The sequence below is a fragment of the Urocitellus parryii genome, chromosome 5 (assembly GCF_045843805.1).
Source record: "Urocitellus parryii isolate mUroPar1 chromosome 5, mUroPar1.hap1, whole genome shotgun sequence".
Lineage (NCBI taxonomy): Eukaryota > Metazoa > Chordata > Mammalia > Rodentia > Sciuridae > Urocitellus > Urocitellus parryii.
This window is the reverse complement of record NC_135535.1, coordinates 30,769,292-30,785,878: the sequence shown is the minus strand read 5'-3', so window position 1 is coordinate 30,785,878 and position 16,587 is coordinate 30,769,292. Positions and strand designations below refer to the sequence as shown.

Sequence of the window (16,587 nt, the reverse complement as noted above, 5' to 3'; positions counted from 1 at the left end):
GTACAATTCTTCACTGTTTGGTGGATGGGGAAACTGAGGCTCAGATGTTTGCCTGCTTAGTCATCCAAAGAAGAGGATCAGTCTGCAGCATCAAGTCCAGTAAGCTTCTGTTCACCTTTCCCTAAAATGCTGATGGGTCATTTCCAAGGGAATGCTTTTGCTATGGGTGCTCCAATAGTCATTTGTTTAAAACAAAATCTTAATTTTAATGCAGAAGATAATTTCGTATTATGAATACAGTTGCAGTGATGTGGAATTACAAAGGAAAGACTGCAACACAAATGACTGGGAGACTTTAAATCCCAGGCATAATCAAAGACAATATTAAATAGTTTTCTAAACAACAGCATACAAATAAGGTCCAAAAAAATGATAAAAGTAATCTCTGATGCATCTTTCTTTTTCCACGAAATTATTTTGAAACACAATTTTTAAATATTTTAGGACTGGAGATGCAGCTCAGTAGCAGAGTGATTTCTTAGCAAGTGCGAGACCTAGGGTCCAATCCCCAACACTGCAAAAAAATAAAAATGAAAATGAAAAAAAAATTAAAATTGGCCCTCTGCCAACCAAGGACCACTTTATTTGAAAGATACCAAGGGTCCTGGCAGTAACTCTTATTTCCATCTAGAAAAACGGCATTTTTACAGTTCACAACAGTCAGATGAATCTGGAATGAAGTTTCCATTTGAAGGCTCAGGAGACTGAAGTGGGAGGGGCTGCTGATGCAGGTCAGGCTTCCTGACTTGCTAGAGTGATGCTCTTCCACAACCACTTATGCTTCTGGGCAACACTGAAGTGTTAAGGATCTGAAGCAACCTGTCACTCAACTGGAAGCCTAAGCTTTGCTTGCTTTCAGGTTTCCCTGGTATATGAGCAAAACCCATGATCACCTCTAAATACAAATTAAAAAAAAAAAAAAAAGTAATTCAAGCCTTACAGGTTATCTTACTCAGTTTTCCACCACTGTGACAAAAATCCTGAGACAATCATTTTATAAGAAACTAAGGGTTATTTTGGCATGTCGTTTCAGAGGTTGCAGTCTGGGGTCACTTGGCCCTATCAGTTTGGGCCTGCAGTGGCACAGTGCATCATGGCAAAAGTGTGATAGAGAACACTTTTTCACCTCATAGAAGCCAGGAAGCCACAAGAAAAAAGGAAAGGCCAGGGTCCCAGTATCTCCATTTGAAAGCCCACACACCTAGTGACCCAACTTCTTTCCACTAACCTCCACTTCCTCAAGGTTTCACCACCTCCCAATGACACCACAGGTTGGGGACCAAGCCCCCTCAATATGTGGGTCTTCAGGGGATGGTTCAGATCCCCAAAATAGCACAAGTTGAATAGGGATGCCCTGAACTGCAATGATTAAGAGGAATCTAGGCTTTGGAATTCAACAGACCAGGCTTCAAACCCAAGATCTGCTCCTTGTTTGCTCTTTTTCTTTTAATCTTGGGCAAATTTTCCTAATGTCTCTGAACTTTAATTCCCCTATTTGTTTAAGAAAAAGAGGGGGGAAGAAAAAAAGGAGGTATCATGTCATTACAGTATGTACTTTATCACATTTTTTGCTAGAATCAAATGAGATAAAGCTGCACAGTTTCTAGTATTGCTCCTCATTCATGGTATATAATCAATGGATACTCACTTGATAACTAGTCTTATTATTTTCTTATTCAATAAGCTGTAAGCTGCTCTCTTACTTCTAACTTGTTTTGGGGCCCAGTTTGTGTAATTGTTCCCTTTCACAGAAAGGGGAGAAAGATAAAGGAAATCAATTTGGGGGCCACATTTTTTAATCTACTAAGATTGTTTAGGAGAGTTAAAGAAGATAGATGATGTATTAGTCTCTAAGGATTATTTTAATTCATCTGTGCATGTAAGCCTTATAGCCAAAGCCAGGAATTACTAACAGTGAATTGACTTCTTATAGCATATGAGTGCTACTAAAATGTTCTGTGATTTGCTATTCTGGCAGAGAAGGAAATAATTATCTATCAAGTGCCAGTTGCTGTGATATCTCATCTAATCACCACCAGCACTGTCACTAGGTATTTCTGTGCCCATTTTAAAGATTAGGAAAATGAAGGTCAGTAACAAAATCTTACTGAGGTCACATAGAGCTTGTAAGTGGCAGAACCTGTACTGTTATTCATTTGTAACCCTAATACTTTCTCTTCACCCACATCATCTTTAGTTTCACTTAGTAATAAATGAATTGCATGTTCACTGAAAATGAAAGCTGTAAATGGTGAAAAAAGTAGCCTGTCTAATCAACTGAACTCATCTGTATAGATAATATACTAGTACAGTTGTTTGTGGGGAAAAAAAATGGATCAGCAGCTAATGACATGAATCAAGCATACATTTGTTCCATAACATTCCATGCATATTTACTGAGCATCTAGGATGAGTTACTCCACTAAGCAATAGCAATTGTGAAATTTTTGTTATCCAGACTCTAATACAGGCAGCTGTTGTGACTATCTGAATTGCATTTGGTTTTGGTTTAATGTTCTTGCAGCCAGATCTCTGAAGTACTGAATAAGCCAGGTTGATACACTGCACCAGCCCAATCTCTTGGGTGACAATCTTTGTGACAAATACCTAGAGTTGGCAGGGGCAACAAGTCCTTATCTTGGTTTCCTCATCTGTGAAATGGGAGTCTAAAAAAATAATAATACTTACCTCCCAGGAGAGAAGTTCAATGAATTAATTAACCTTGGAAGTGTTTTCTACCAAGTGCCATTCTGGCATGCTCTACTGTCAGGATGGTTTAATTTGATAAAACAATGGTTGAAACTATTTTAAATAACTACCTATTCAAATGTCAAACACTTCATCTGTATAATAGTAAATTCATTCCTTCAAGCTGAATCAATTACATGTGACATTTATACAGAAGTGTAAACAACAAATGGTCAAGTCAGCTTTGGATTTAAAAAGTCTATCTGACTGTTTAAAATTGTAAGAAGTAAATAAATATAAAACTGCAAAGATCTTATAACAGGTTCTCATTGTGAGCATTAGATTAAAAAAACTTGCTATTATGTCTACAATGAAATATAAATGTACATGAAATAAAAACAACCAAGTTTAATAAAAGATGTAAAAGAAAGAAAGAAAGAAAGACCCAACATTCAAATAGAAAAGAGTTCCACTGTTTTCTAAATATTGCTAAGGCACAGAGTACTATGGCTTTGGTGCATTCATTATAAACAAAGTGCACTAAAGTTTGAAAAACACTTTTCTTGAGCAGGACTTAAAAATCTTAAAATTTAAAAAAAAAGACAACATAATTTGTTACAAAAACAAGGGAATAATTATATATACCCTATTTTGTAGTTCTGTCCTATTCTCATAGAATTAATTTCATCCAAATATTTAAAACACTATGCCAATTACCTCTTTAATTATTCCCTAACCCCTTTATCATCCCTGCCAATTACCTCTTTGATTGTTCCCTAACCCCTTTATCATCCCTGCATTTCAGTTCTCAGTGTGGACCACCTGGAAGCAGAAAGTAGCATCCATTCCCCTGTATGGTGATAATTTATCTTTCCAACAAATAAATAGCAGAATGACTTATGTGTTAGGGCCATTCTTCTGTCTAAGAGAACACACCAAAGATCTCTGGGTAGGGCCCAGCAAATACAGAAGCTCTCTAAAACCACCAGAGACCCAGGCCAAAGCAATCACTGACGTCTTAGGTGGTTATCATCGAAAATGGAAAGACCTAATGTGCTTACTATTTTGGAAGTGTTAAATTGTGGATTTACAATGAAGCATAAATAATGGCTCTACGTGTGACGACTGAGGTTTGTTTTGTAATCCTCAGGTTTTCTAGAATGTGTTATAAACTATTTTATATGGAAACATCTCTATGCTCCCTTCCCCCAGCTCTTCCATCTAATGCCCTGCCCTGAATATGAATTTTAACAGGCAGTACATCCACCTGGACAACACATCCCAGGAGCCCGGCAAGCCCTTTATAACAAAGCACACTCTCTCTGTAGCTCTAAGGCAGTCTAAAGAAAGGAACCCCCAGGACACAGCAGTGCGCTAGCTCAGCAGAGTCTCAAGAGGTTTCTTCACAATAGTCAACCACTATTCCGTGGTGATTATTAGAGGCAACAATAGTCATGACCCCTGGAACATACACCTTTAGAGGAAAAGAGCCCGTAACGAGATGCAATTCAGCCATGGAGTTGAGGGAAGACCCAGAAATGGCAAGGTCATTTGCTTCAGGGATTTTATGTCAAGGTGAAAAAGAGACAGAAGTTCTAAGCACCCACGGGACTTTTGTTCCCAGGATGAACTTCAGCCCCTGGAAGAAAACACAATAATGTGCATACAAGACAAATGCAACACATCCCTAGGGTTTGCACAGGGAAACAATTATGCAGTGGAATTGCCTTTTCTGCAAAGGTGACTGAGGCCCTAAAGCAGGCATTGGATGGATGGGTTTGCTGTCATCTTTTCACACCCTTTTGTGTGGTCACCCTAAAGAGCAAAGACATTCTTTGCAAGACAACTGGGGGGCTTTTGATCTGCTGCCTGTGTACTGGGAATACAGAAAGGGCAACCCAATTGCCCCCTCCCATTATGGCCATACTCTAATCTGCCTTCAAGGGCCCTAAGGTCAAGGCTAACAGCTACAGATGAACAGTCAAGTGCTGAATTCCTGCATTCAGATAACGTGTTTTTCTTCTGTTGTTGTTGTTTGTATGTTTGCATAATTGATGGGAGGATTGCCTAAAGCTGAACTTAGTTTTAACCAGTACTTCACTAGACTTCACCAGGCTCAAAGCAGAGCATCACCATCACAGTCACAACCCTATTTTCAGAAGAACCCTGTGATCTCTTGGCTGGAGGAAGGTCCAGCTGGACTCTTTGAATATTCGCATGTCAACAAAAAGAAAAGGACAGCTATGGCTTCTAAGAAAAAGCTGCTGTGGATACTGGACTTGCTCTCAGCTAAGGAAAGGATGGACGTGGGTAAGAGAAGTTCCAGGATGGTACTGGACTCTAGCAAAAGCCAAAGCAACTGGGGACTTGGCAAAGAATCATTCACAGGAACCCTCTCCCAAGGTCCCCTCCTCTTTCCCTCTGTGTCCCCAGCTGCAGTGTCTCATCTTCATGATCTTCTCAGGATTAACTTCTGGATATAATTCAGAGATACTAGGACTCAGTGATTTGCCCAAGGTCACAAACCTGAAGGCAAAGCCAAATGCAGAGCCATTTCCTCTAATTCTCCCAACTAAAGTTTTTCTATTATGTCATCAGATTCCTCCTTGGTTTGTTCTCTCCATTCCATCTCCATGCACTCAGACATTGGAGACTTCAGGGGCAGAAAAGACAGGCAAATACAGGAAAGCATTACCTTGTTAATTTACCTCCTTGGGCTGATTTTGCCTCAGGATTCTTCCTCACTCATAGAACTTAAAAAGACTAGAAGAGAGAAACCAAAGGTCCTCTTCAACTATGGATTTTGCTAAAATAGGAAAGTATAAACGCTGCTCTTGTTTCAGAGAAATATCAAGTAGTAGGTGAAATGGCTAAAAGTAGAACAGTCTAAATTCAAATCTCCTTAATTTCTTCCTATGGGATGGTTTATAATCCTAAAACAATGGCTATCATTTATTTTATATTAAAACAATGGCTATCATTTATTTTGTATTGAAGCAATGGCTACATAAACCTCAGAATTAAAGGAAGCTTAAATGACATCTGGTTCAAATTTTTATTTTACTAGTATTTTAGAAATAGAGAATTTTAGAACTAGAAGGCACTTAGAAATCACCTAGTCCTACTTTCTCATTTTTCAATTGGGTGAACAGATTTGGAGAGGTTCAAATGATTTGTCAAAGTCATACAACTCACTATTCAGGTTAATAAAAGAACAGTCTCCTAATACCCAAGCCAATATGGCGGCCTAGAAAAAACAGTAAAATGTAGCAAAGGACAAAGAGAGCTACATAAAGAACAGCTTTCCTTTAGATGACACACATTGTGATTTTAAAAAAAGAACCGTGAGGCCTAATTATAAGAAAATCACCCCCACCCCTTCTTTTTTTTTCTGGACAGACAGAAATAGATAGGGATAGGATAATGATAATTCTCTCAAATTCCCAGCCCTGTAAATAGTTTTTAGTGTGCCCATAATTAAGTGAAAAGGCAAAAACATCTTGCTGCATCTATAAATCAGTAAGGCTACAGTCAATGGTTTCCATGAAACAAAGTCTATACAAAACAGCTCTGAAAGCAGCATATATTATAAAAGTATCTTGGTGTTCTCTCAATTTGTTTTATAAATTGTTCTGACTACACAGGTGACTAAGACCAAAAACAGAGTTCCTGCAGCTGCTCATGATTCATGTACTAGAAAAGAAAGATAAAAGATCCCTGCTCAGAGATTTATATCCAAATGCCTTACCCTAATTTACTTTAAGGTAATGGAGAAAAGGGGGTTGGGGGGCGGGAAGAGTCCCAAACTTGGATAATGAGAAAAAAAAAAAAAATGTCACTGCATGTTTCCTGGTAAGGACAACAAAGACACCCTGCAGAAATGAATGCATGGCCTCACTCAGCAGATCAAGTGCAAGACCAGGGGTAGGAAGCTGACTAAGTTCTTTAGTCTAAAATAAAATAAACCGTCCAAATCACACAAGGAAAATTCAGAAAGCAAGAGTATTGACAATAAGGAACTGAATCAGAGACAGTATTTCCATTTCTGTTTCTATGTTGTGTTATGATTCTCTCATTCATATTTACTTTTAAAGAAAAACCTAAGAACTTCACATGACTCATGTCCATATATCACCTTCGTTTTCACACATTCCTGGTTTGTCATGTGTTAATTACAGTCCACAGTTAGATAACAGCCTACGATGGGAGGCATTGAATGGAAGCATCCTTACTTAGGCAAACTTGGGTCTCTGCTTTGTTGGTTAAACATCATCTACTTGCAATGACCAGTTTTTCCTCTGGCCTATAAAAGTGAGCAGGCAGGCAATTCTCTTCTCAGAAACAACAATTTCAGACTGGAACTACAGTCAGCCACGGTGCTGGGATATAGAGACATCTATGCAATCTCCTTCAGTCTGTACAGCTACCATCTGAGAAGAATCTTTATAACTATTTTATAATCAGACAGATTACAAAACGGAAATCCCAAGAAGCTTAACCATTTCATTTGCCTAAGGTCATCTGTTTCTAGTGGTAAAACAGGAATTGGAATCTAAGCCCTCAGAGGCTGAAGCCTACCAAGCTCCCACAACATTGTAGGTGCTCCCAGACAGGGAAAAAAAATAGGGGCACATGTAGTGGGATTCCCACCCCTTGCAGAAACCTCCAAAACTCATAGATATCTGGGCAGGGAATTTTTTTTTAATGTTATTAAAGGTGTGGTACAAGTTGTATCACCTATCATTAAAGAACAAATCTGACTCTCAATTTGCTATCTTCAAATCAGCAGTTAAATAAAATTTAGCAATTTTAATTGGTTTGGCACAAAACTTCAGATTTCCATATGGTTATTTTCCCTGTTTTATGTTAAATGTAATAGACTTAGCACTTGAGTTTTAAACTCTTGGCAGAATGTGTCAATTAAAAACTACATAAATTAGGATTATTCAAAGCACACATTCCAAGTTGAGTGATCATAAGGACAAGATGTAAAAATGCTCTTTTCACAAATTTTTTTTTTCTATAAAGTAAACTTGCATTGTTACTCACATGGCAAACTTCATATAGAAAAAAAAGGGAAAAAATAAAGAAAAGGATATTTTTTTTCTAGTGAACGCTAACATTATATTTGCCTCTTCCCTGAGAGCTTTAGTGTATCTAAAATGGCTTTTTCTACACCATTTGCAAGACAATTTTTCCTATCTCAGTATTACTGAAACTGACAGCAGTCATGACAACTCTCAAAACCTGTAAAGAAACTAAAATGCAAGTGTAACATCAATAAACGTGGCATTGAGCACATTAAACTGACAGCACTTTTAACCAGATTTTCACTGGTGCTGTGAAATATGGCTTCCCAATTGTTATTTAATATATCAGACTATAATGTTTAAGAAAATGGTTATATATTGGAAGAGATGCTCTTTCTTAGCCAGAGCCACAATTTCCTTTGGGAACTGTAAAAATCACACAGCATGGATAAAAAAACAAGCAAACAAAAATTCTGAAAAATGAAAAAACACTACATTTCTTCAGACTTATAATTAAATTTATTGTCACTGTTACACATGATTATTGCCTTATAATTATTCTCTAAATATGAAGCGTATCACAGGTGCTAAGTAAATGAAAGAATCATTCATCAAACCCCAAGTGGTTGTTGATGGAATTTTCACACTTATTTAGCTTGACTGAAAGGCCAAAATGCCTGGTGTCCCCATGATTCTTGGAGAACTGTGTAATTCAAATTAACATATGTAAAAAATAATACTAAATTATCTTTTCATTTGTGGTTAATGAGAGAGTGTAGAACCAGTTGGCCTATACTAGAACTCTGCCATGTTTATAAGTGACTATTTAAACAACTGTATACTAATAGATACAAAGATAACATTAGATTAATGTTAGTGTCCAATTTCCTTATGTTATTCTTCATCTATGCAGAGCTACACTGAAAACTTCTAACTTTTGGGTTAGAAAATTTGACATGAAGCTGGATCTAATCCCCTCCTTTAATGCCATGGATTATTTTATTGATTCTGCGCTATCTCCAGGGACCCCTTTTTCAGTGACAGAAATGTAGAATTGTTAAAAGTATCCTTAAAGGAAACCTTGAAGGTCATAAGATCCTAGGCAATGAATGCCTTCATTCAACAAGAGCACTGCCCTCTTTTGCCTGCAAGCCCTTTAACATCAGCAAGTCCCCTCAAAGGGCCTGCACTTTAACTTGGTCTGAACAGGTCACATTTCTAAAATACTTAGCTGTCTCAAATGTCTCTGGTCGGCAGCACTGAGTCACTGAGGCCACAGGCACAGTGTTCAGGCTAGACTGACCTCTTTCTAGTTTTCAATGGAATTATTCCATGTAATCCTATTGACACAGCCATTTAATCAAAGCGAGAAAGGAGATTACAGAGCTCACATTTGTTTTGCAAAGCAGGGGTGCAAGGATCATCCATCCTTGGAACTCTCAAAGTGACTTGATAGTGCATCGCCTGTCTTTGGAGTGTTGGACATTAACCTGATCTGTCTCCTGTTTTCTTGTTTAAATAGGAAGGTTTGGCTCTTCCTGAACTAGAAGCTAGCTGCTTCTCCACCCAGATCTCACCATCACCATTCATGCCAGCAGATGCTACTATAAAAAGCAATAAAAACAATAGGTTCCCCACCCTTGCTTATTATTCTACAAAGCAGAAAACACCAATACATCAAGAGATTACAATAAAACTTTTCTTGTTGCAAGAATCCTTAATATTTGCATTTCAACAGCACACTATGGTGATTCCAGGTGTGGTGTCCAGTGCAAAGCCTAAAAACAACCGGCTTGCAAAAGAGGAGATAGGCACTCCACTTCTCTTCCTCATTTTAGAGACTCTGGGAGAATGTTCTGGTGACTACTTCTTTTTCACCAGGCACTGTCTCTCCGTCCTGCCCTTTTCCACACAGGTGGAAGGGGCTTTATTCTTGCTACTTCCGTCCTTATGTGTACATCTCCAAGACTAGGCATCTATTTAAAGCATGATGTTAAGCGGGTTGTTTAATCAAGCATTTTCAACACACTGTCGCCTTCATTCTAAACTACCGATTTGCATAAATCCTCAATTTCCCTTTTCCCCCCACCACTTCCATCCCTCCACACATTTCAGAAATGCAATCTCCTATAGAACCTCTGGGGGGTGAAAGGGCAGCCTTACCCAACCCTCCGCAAATACCAGAACAATTCTGAAAGGAAGAAGTAAGAAAAGGTAGGAACCCTCAATGGTTCAAAGAACTGTGGATGGGGGTACAGTGGCGTCCCTTTCTAGACGTCCAGGCAGATATTTGTTTCAAGGCGGGCGGGGAGGTCTCTAATTCTACCTCCGGGCAGTGCTTTTACCCACAGTGTTTCATGTACAAAGCACAATTTAGCAACACTGCGTATTATCTCAATAACTATCATTAGATGTGCCCATTTAAAAAAAGAAGAACTTTTTCTCTTTTGTAATGGAAGAAGGTGCATGCACTGTGGAGGCGTTACTTCATCTCTAGCTCTCTGGAGGGCCCACCCAGAGCTGCAAACTAGGCAAACGCCACATGAAGCCAAGTTTCCGCACGCGGCCGGGCAGGTTCCCCGCCCCGGAGAGCGCGGCCACTTTGGTGCTCAGTGTTGGGTTCATTCCCGCCGCTGCACCCGCGTCCGCGGCTCGACCCGCGCCCACCTAGAACTGCACAAATAAATCTGGGTTCCAGCGAGCAAGGATGGCACGTGGAGAGCTGTTTCATAATCTCCCGGAATCCACGGGAAAACGGCTCCCGTGCAAAGACATGCTTTCCCGTGATAACTGAAACTCCCAGGCCAAAGAACCGACCCTTCCATCGGATGCAGTTTCCGACTGACAGCTGCAAACTTAACTGCTGCGGCTCCAAACTTGACACCGACTCCCTCTCATCACTCCCACTCTTCTCCGATCCTCCAGGCTGGGTGGCTCTGGCTTGCACACCACACCAGCCTCCCCCGCACCCTCTAGGCTCTCCCGGCAGGCGCAACCCTGCATATACCGGTTACCGGTCCCAAGGAGTGCCGGCTTCCTCGGGGCTTTGGGGCATGATTTTCTTGGAAAGCCAGTGAGCTCCCGGGCATGCCCTACTCACTTGTGTCTTCTTCATAAGGAAAGGCAGCGCTGCGATCCAGCCCAGGCAGCGATGTGGCGACTCCGTTTAGCTGTTCTGGGGCTCCAGCATATTGCACGAGCAGCGGCGGCAGATAGTCCAAGCATTGGGCAGCCCGAGCGCAGCGCCCTCTCTACAGCCCGTGCTTCCCGCAGCGCTCCCGGTCCCAGCGCGAGGCGGCGAGTGAAGCCCGGGCCACCGCGCCGCCAGCGCTTTTATATAGATCCCTCCCGCCTGCTCTGGACACGCCTCCTTCCCTTCCGGAGCCCCGGGGAGGAGAGACGCGGGCAAGGGCAAGGCGGAGACCCGGGAGGGCGGCCAGAGTGCGGTGAATGCCCCAGAAGTTGGGCGGGTTAGGCCAAGCGCGTACCCAGCCTGGGGGCCTAGGCGCGCACCAGCGAGCTGCCACGAGGGTGTGGGGGCGCTTTGGGAGAAGCTTGGCAACCTGCGGCCGCCGCGCGCAGCCGTGTGCAGGGCGCTGCGAGTCCCAGCTTAGCCTCCGGGCTTCGCCGGGACTCACCTGGCACCGCCTGAGGACAGACGAAATTCCTCGCGGTTGGAGAGAGCTGGGAGCTTGGTCTTTTACTCGGAGGCAGAACGCGAGAGGACGCTGAAAGCAGTGCGCGAGAGGAGTTCGCTTCACCACACCTCGCCTTAGGGAAATTAAAAAAAAAAAAAGTTTAATTAGGATCCGTAGTTATGCCAATGTCTTACCCCCTTGATTTTTTTTTAAAACAATTACTTTAGTGAATGAATATTTAATATTAAAGGAATTATTGACGCAGGGTTAAGTATTGCTAAGAGAGATGCTATTTTCAGAATGATTTACTGCAGTGTCTTTAGAAACCAAAATTGAAAGAAAAACGGTAGATTATTAAACGTGCAGATCGTTAACACAACACGGGTTTTGAAAGCTCTACTTTTTGTTAGAGAAGTTTTTGGATTCAGAAAGATAATGCAACAGTAATAGTAATAGCTAACACCAGTATGCGATGCCCCGATTTCCTGTGTACCAGGCTAAGAACTTTAACATAAATTCTCTCATTAAATCTTTCCCACAAACCGATTGTATAGACTGATCCTTTTCCATTTTACGGATGGTGAAACACGGCCAGATGATTTTCCCAAACAACCTAGTAAATGGCAGAGTGCTAATTTAAATCTCGAGCCCTTTCAATCCCAGGACACTCACAAAAAAATAAAAATAAATCTAGAGCCTTGGCTGTACTGCCTTCTAAAAATACTTTGAGCAGATATCTATTTGATTATCCAAAAGGCTTCAATATTTATTCTTAAAACTGAAGAACATTAAAAAGCATTTTGTTAGCTTGATAATGAAAATGTTAGATATTAACCTCAATGATCTTTTGGAGCAAGCATTATATATGAATTCGGGAATTAGTTATTTTCTTAAGACTGTAAGATTCCAAATTTGCCTTAATTAGTTCCCTTGCCTTTGTTAAAAATAAATATGCCAAATCTGTAGTGAGAGGAACATCTAGATAAAGTTTGAAGTTCACCATGTTAGTTTTCTTTTGCTGCTGTACAAAAAAAAAAAAAAAAAAAAAAAAAAAAAAACACCATAAATGAAATGGCTTAAAGCTCACAAATTCATCTTAGTGTTGGAGGTCAAAAGTCCAAAACCGTCTCTTTGGGCTAAAACCAAACTGTTGGCAGGATTGCATTCCTTTCTGGAGACTATGAGAGAGTTTCCCTGCCTTTCGGAGTTTCTAGAGTTTGTCCACATTCCTCAGCTCAAAACTGCCAGCAATGCTACATTGAGTCCTCACCTCAAACAATTCTCACCTTCTCTCTCTCTCTCTCTCTCTCTCTCTCTCTCTCTCTCTCTCTCTCTCTCTCTTCTGTTCCCTATTACACTTCTAAGGACCCTTGTGATTACATTGAACCTACCTGGATAATCCAGGATAATCTCCCCATTTTAAGGTCAATTGTTTACCAAACTTAATCCTATCTATGGCCTAATTATCCCTTGTCATGGAACTGCCATGTAACATGGCATTCACAGCTTCTGGGGATAATGACATAGATCTCTTTGGGGGACTGTTAGTCTACTGTACTTAACAACAAACAAGTTCAGGGAGAACAGAAACAGATATGAGTTCAGTACATCACTGCATCCCTCCTCAATTGCTTCACCCTGTGGGCACACCCAGCTAGAAGAGTTTCCTCCTCCATAGCTACAAAAACAAATTTTTGAGAAAAGAACCACAAAAGTTGAAAGCATTAAATAATTGCTTTTACTTTCAATCGGAAAGGTGCTATAAACCATTTTGAAAAGGGGTGGAAAGAAGGTGGAAGACAACAAATATTATATTAGAAAATCATTTTACTGAATGATTTTTCCCTGGTAATCCTAATTTTAAATAACCAGCCTTCTGTATCATTTTGCTTTAAGAGTCTTCCAAACAGCTGCCTATCTACCAGGTACAAAGAAGCTGTGTTCCTGAAACTTACCCTGTTATGTCTCATGAAAAGGGAAATGGTTTTGAGGAAGGTTGGTTCTGCTTCAGATCTACTGCAGGCCAGAAGACTTTGCCTCAAAGATTTAGCAGTGAAACATCCATAACTATAAATGTTCCCTAGATGACTTTAGGTGGTACACAGATGAACTTGTTTGTTTATAAAGTGGATATATATTAAAATGTCTATTTTAAAATATATTTAGATAGCATATAAAACATGGTTCAAAGTTGGTAATAGCTTAAATTTGTGTGTGTGTGTGTGTGTGTGTGTGTATAGCCTTTATCAAAAATTAGGCCAGCATGATGGTATAGCCCTATAATCTCTGCAGGAGGCTGAGGCCAGAGGATTCAAGTTCCAGGCCAGCCTCAGCAGCTTAGGGAAGCCCTAAGAAACTCAGTGAGACTCTGAATCTAAATAAAATACAAAAGGGGCTGGGGGTGTGGCTCAGTGGTTAAGTGCCCCTGGGTTCAATAACTGCTACCAAAAAAAAAAAAAAGTATAAATACATAAATACATTATATATCAAATTTAAAATGGTTGCTTAATTTTAATAATTGAAGTTTAGCAAATATTTGTTTCTTTATTAAGCTGGGTTTTTTTTTTTTAAATCAAGTATTTTATTTTCCCCTGTTTTATTAAGATATAATTGACAAATAAAAATACATATCTTTGCCATGTGCAGTGTAATGTCTGATTGTACATTGGGAAATTTTAAATAATGATGATTAACATTTATCACTTGGCATACTTACTTGTGGGAATGAGAACACTTAGAATCTACTTTATAAAGAAGTTTTCAAGTATACTTTCCATTAATATTAACTATAGTTAACATGCTGTACAATAAGTCTCCAGAACTTATTCATCTGAAGCTTTGTACCATTTAACCAACATATCCCTATTCCTCTTAGAAAAAAAAAAGTTTCAATTTAAACTGAATTTAATGTGTGACATTAAGTAAATAATAAATAGTAGTAAAGGAAAATGAATATGACAAAAATCATGATGACACTTAATGAAGTCTGGGAAGCATAAATCATACTAATTTTATGAGACCAATAGGAAAGAGTGACCTAATAATTGGGCTAGGTAAAGAAACCAGACAGTGGATCTATCGGAAATTCAGTTCAATTTCTTTTTATTGGCATGTTCCATTCATCTTACACAATGCACTTACTCTCCTTTCTCCTTCCCTTCTTTTACCTCTCATTTACCTGTTTCTCTTCCCATCTATACCACTCCGAAGCTCTAGCCATATTAATATCATTGCTACTTTCCCCTTCCATAACTCTTGTCTTAGCCCCTTTTCTTTTTCTAGAACAAAACAACACACACTGAGTTAATTTATGAAGAACAGAGGTTATTTAAGTCATCATTATTAGCTAGAGCTAAGAGAATGGCCCTGTCATTTGCTTGGCATCCAGTGAGGGCCTTCTTGCTACATCATAACATAGTGGAAATTATCACATGGTTCAATAGCAAGCATGCCAGAGAGTTCACTTTGATAACACAGTCACTCCCATGATATCCCATAGGATTCATCCAGTCTTGATTGCAAAGCACTCATGACCCAATCACCCTGCAAAAGTACCCCTTCAGCACAGCTGGACTGAATACCAAGTTTCCAGCCATGAATTCCAAGGGACATACTCACCCCATAGCAACTCTGATATTTTGTTTCCTTTGTACCGCCGCTTTACAGTTTTGTTGCATAATCAGGTTATTTGAAATTAAGTCAAAGGAATTTAAAGAAGATATCAAAGGGATTAAAAAGAGCTGGTATGCAAATCAAAGATTGTAGATAAATTCATCCAGAGGTTAAAAGTGGGTCAGAAAAAAAACAGACTTTAAAGCTTGCTTTTGAGAGAAGACACAAGCTAGCATTCAGTTCCTTAGCCTAAGAGGACCAGGGAGCTACTTAAAAAGTTAACATGAGGCAGGGCTATGTCCCCAGGAGACAGAAGGCATGGGGATGTTTTCTCACAGAAGCAGTATAGTCCTATTATACAGGTCAGGAAGTTTAGCATTTAAAACCTTGTGCAGAAAGTCTTCTCATAATAATCTAGTCTTTACTTGCATACTTTTTGCACTGGTTAGTCATTCATGCTTTTTTTGATTAATTGTTGGAAAACTTTAAAATTCTTTTTGAGCTTTATTGTTTTTGTTGTTGTAAGAAGCATGACTGATTTAGTAAATACATCTTCTTAGGTCTTGCTTTGTGCATGTGAAACATCTTGTGTTCATTCACCACTTGCAGCACTCCTCTTTTAGACATAAATTGTTTTCATTATCCTTCTTTTGAAATAATGTCACCCTAAACTGAAACTGGTATTGTGTGACCAAAACAGATTAGAAGGATGGCATCCACTTCTGATTTTGGATGACTAAGGAAGATTTTTTTTAAAAAAGATAAGAATCACTCTTTAATTATGTCACTTCCTTTGCTGATAACTCCATTATGGCTTGTTATTGTTCTTGGGATAAGAAGTCAGCACCTTGACTAAGCTTTAGAGCTTCTTGGATTTGGTCCCTCCCTGCAGCTTCAAATTCAACTCCTTCGAGCTCCTTGTGCAGAGGAGAAGACTTTTCTCTATGTTTTTCATAACTTCCTTCCATCACAGAGCATTTCCTTCTGCCTTTCCTTGAATCACTTTGCCTAGTAAATATCTGCTCATCATTTAGAGCTCAACTCCATCAATATGCCCTATATTTTCTTCCTCAGGGAGGCTTTGGTCAACTCATCAGAAACTCAAGCATGCATTCCCTCTCTTATACAAAATACTGCAGTTTTATATTTAGTTGAGTGGTTATTTGGTTAAAGTCACTGATTATGTCTGTCTTTGCTCATTATTTTATCTTCAATAGCTAGAAAGCTTTGCAGAAAACAATGAGTCTCTTAAATATTGGTCTGATTAGTTGTTGATGCTACAGCTTTGCCAGGAATTGAGATAAGCCCCTAGTTTATACTATGTCACTAACTTCTCACAACAATATAATGAGGGAGATCACTTTTATACTCTATAAATAGGGAAACTGAAGATCAACAAAGTAAAGTGTTTTGCTCAACATCTTTCAATTGGTAAGTAGAACAAACAGTATCTAACCTAGACAAATGGAAAATGGTTAAGATTATTTTTCTCTGCCTAAAGGAATTCCTATCACTCTTCTTCCATTATGAGCATCCCTGTTTTCATTTTGAGAATTACTATATGCTGTATCTTTCGGTAGGGCCCGTCATTCACCAAGTGTTTTCTGACTCCTCTCAGC

At 39.4% G+C, this 16,587-nt stretch overlaps 1 protein-coding gene across 2 annotated transcripts in view; it reads right to left on the bottom strand.

Moving 5' to 3' along the window:
* The window catches only part of Kitlg (KIT ligand), an 84,131-nt gene extending 73,119 nt beyond the window's left edge, over positions 1–11,012 (bottom strand). For both annotated transcript variants that reach the window (XM_026397242.2, XM_026397250.2), the window contains exon 1: positions 10,819–11,012. In XM_026397242.2, coding sequence (XP_026253027.1) covers positions 10,819–10,833 — 15 coding nt within the window. In that variant the 5' untranslated portion in view covers positions 10,834–11,012. The remainder of the gene's footprint in view (positions 1–10,818) is intronic.
* Between the last annotated feature and the right edge of the window lie 5,575 nt (positions 11,013–16,587).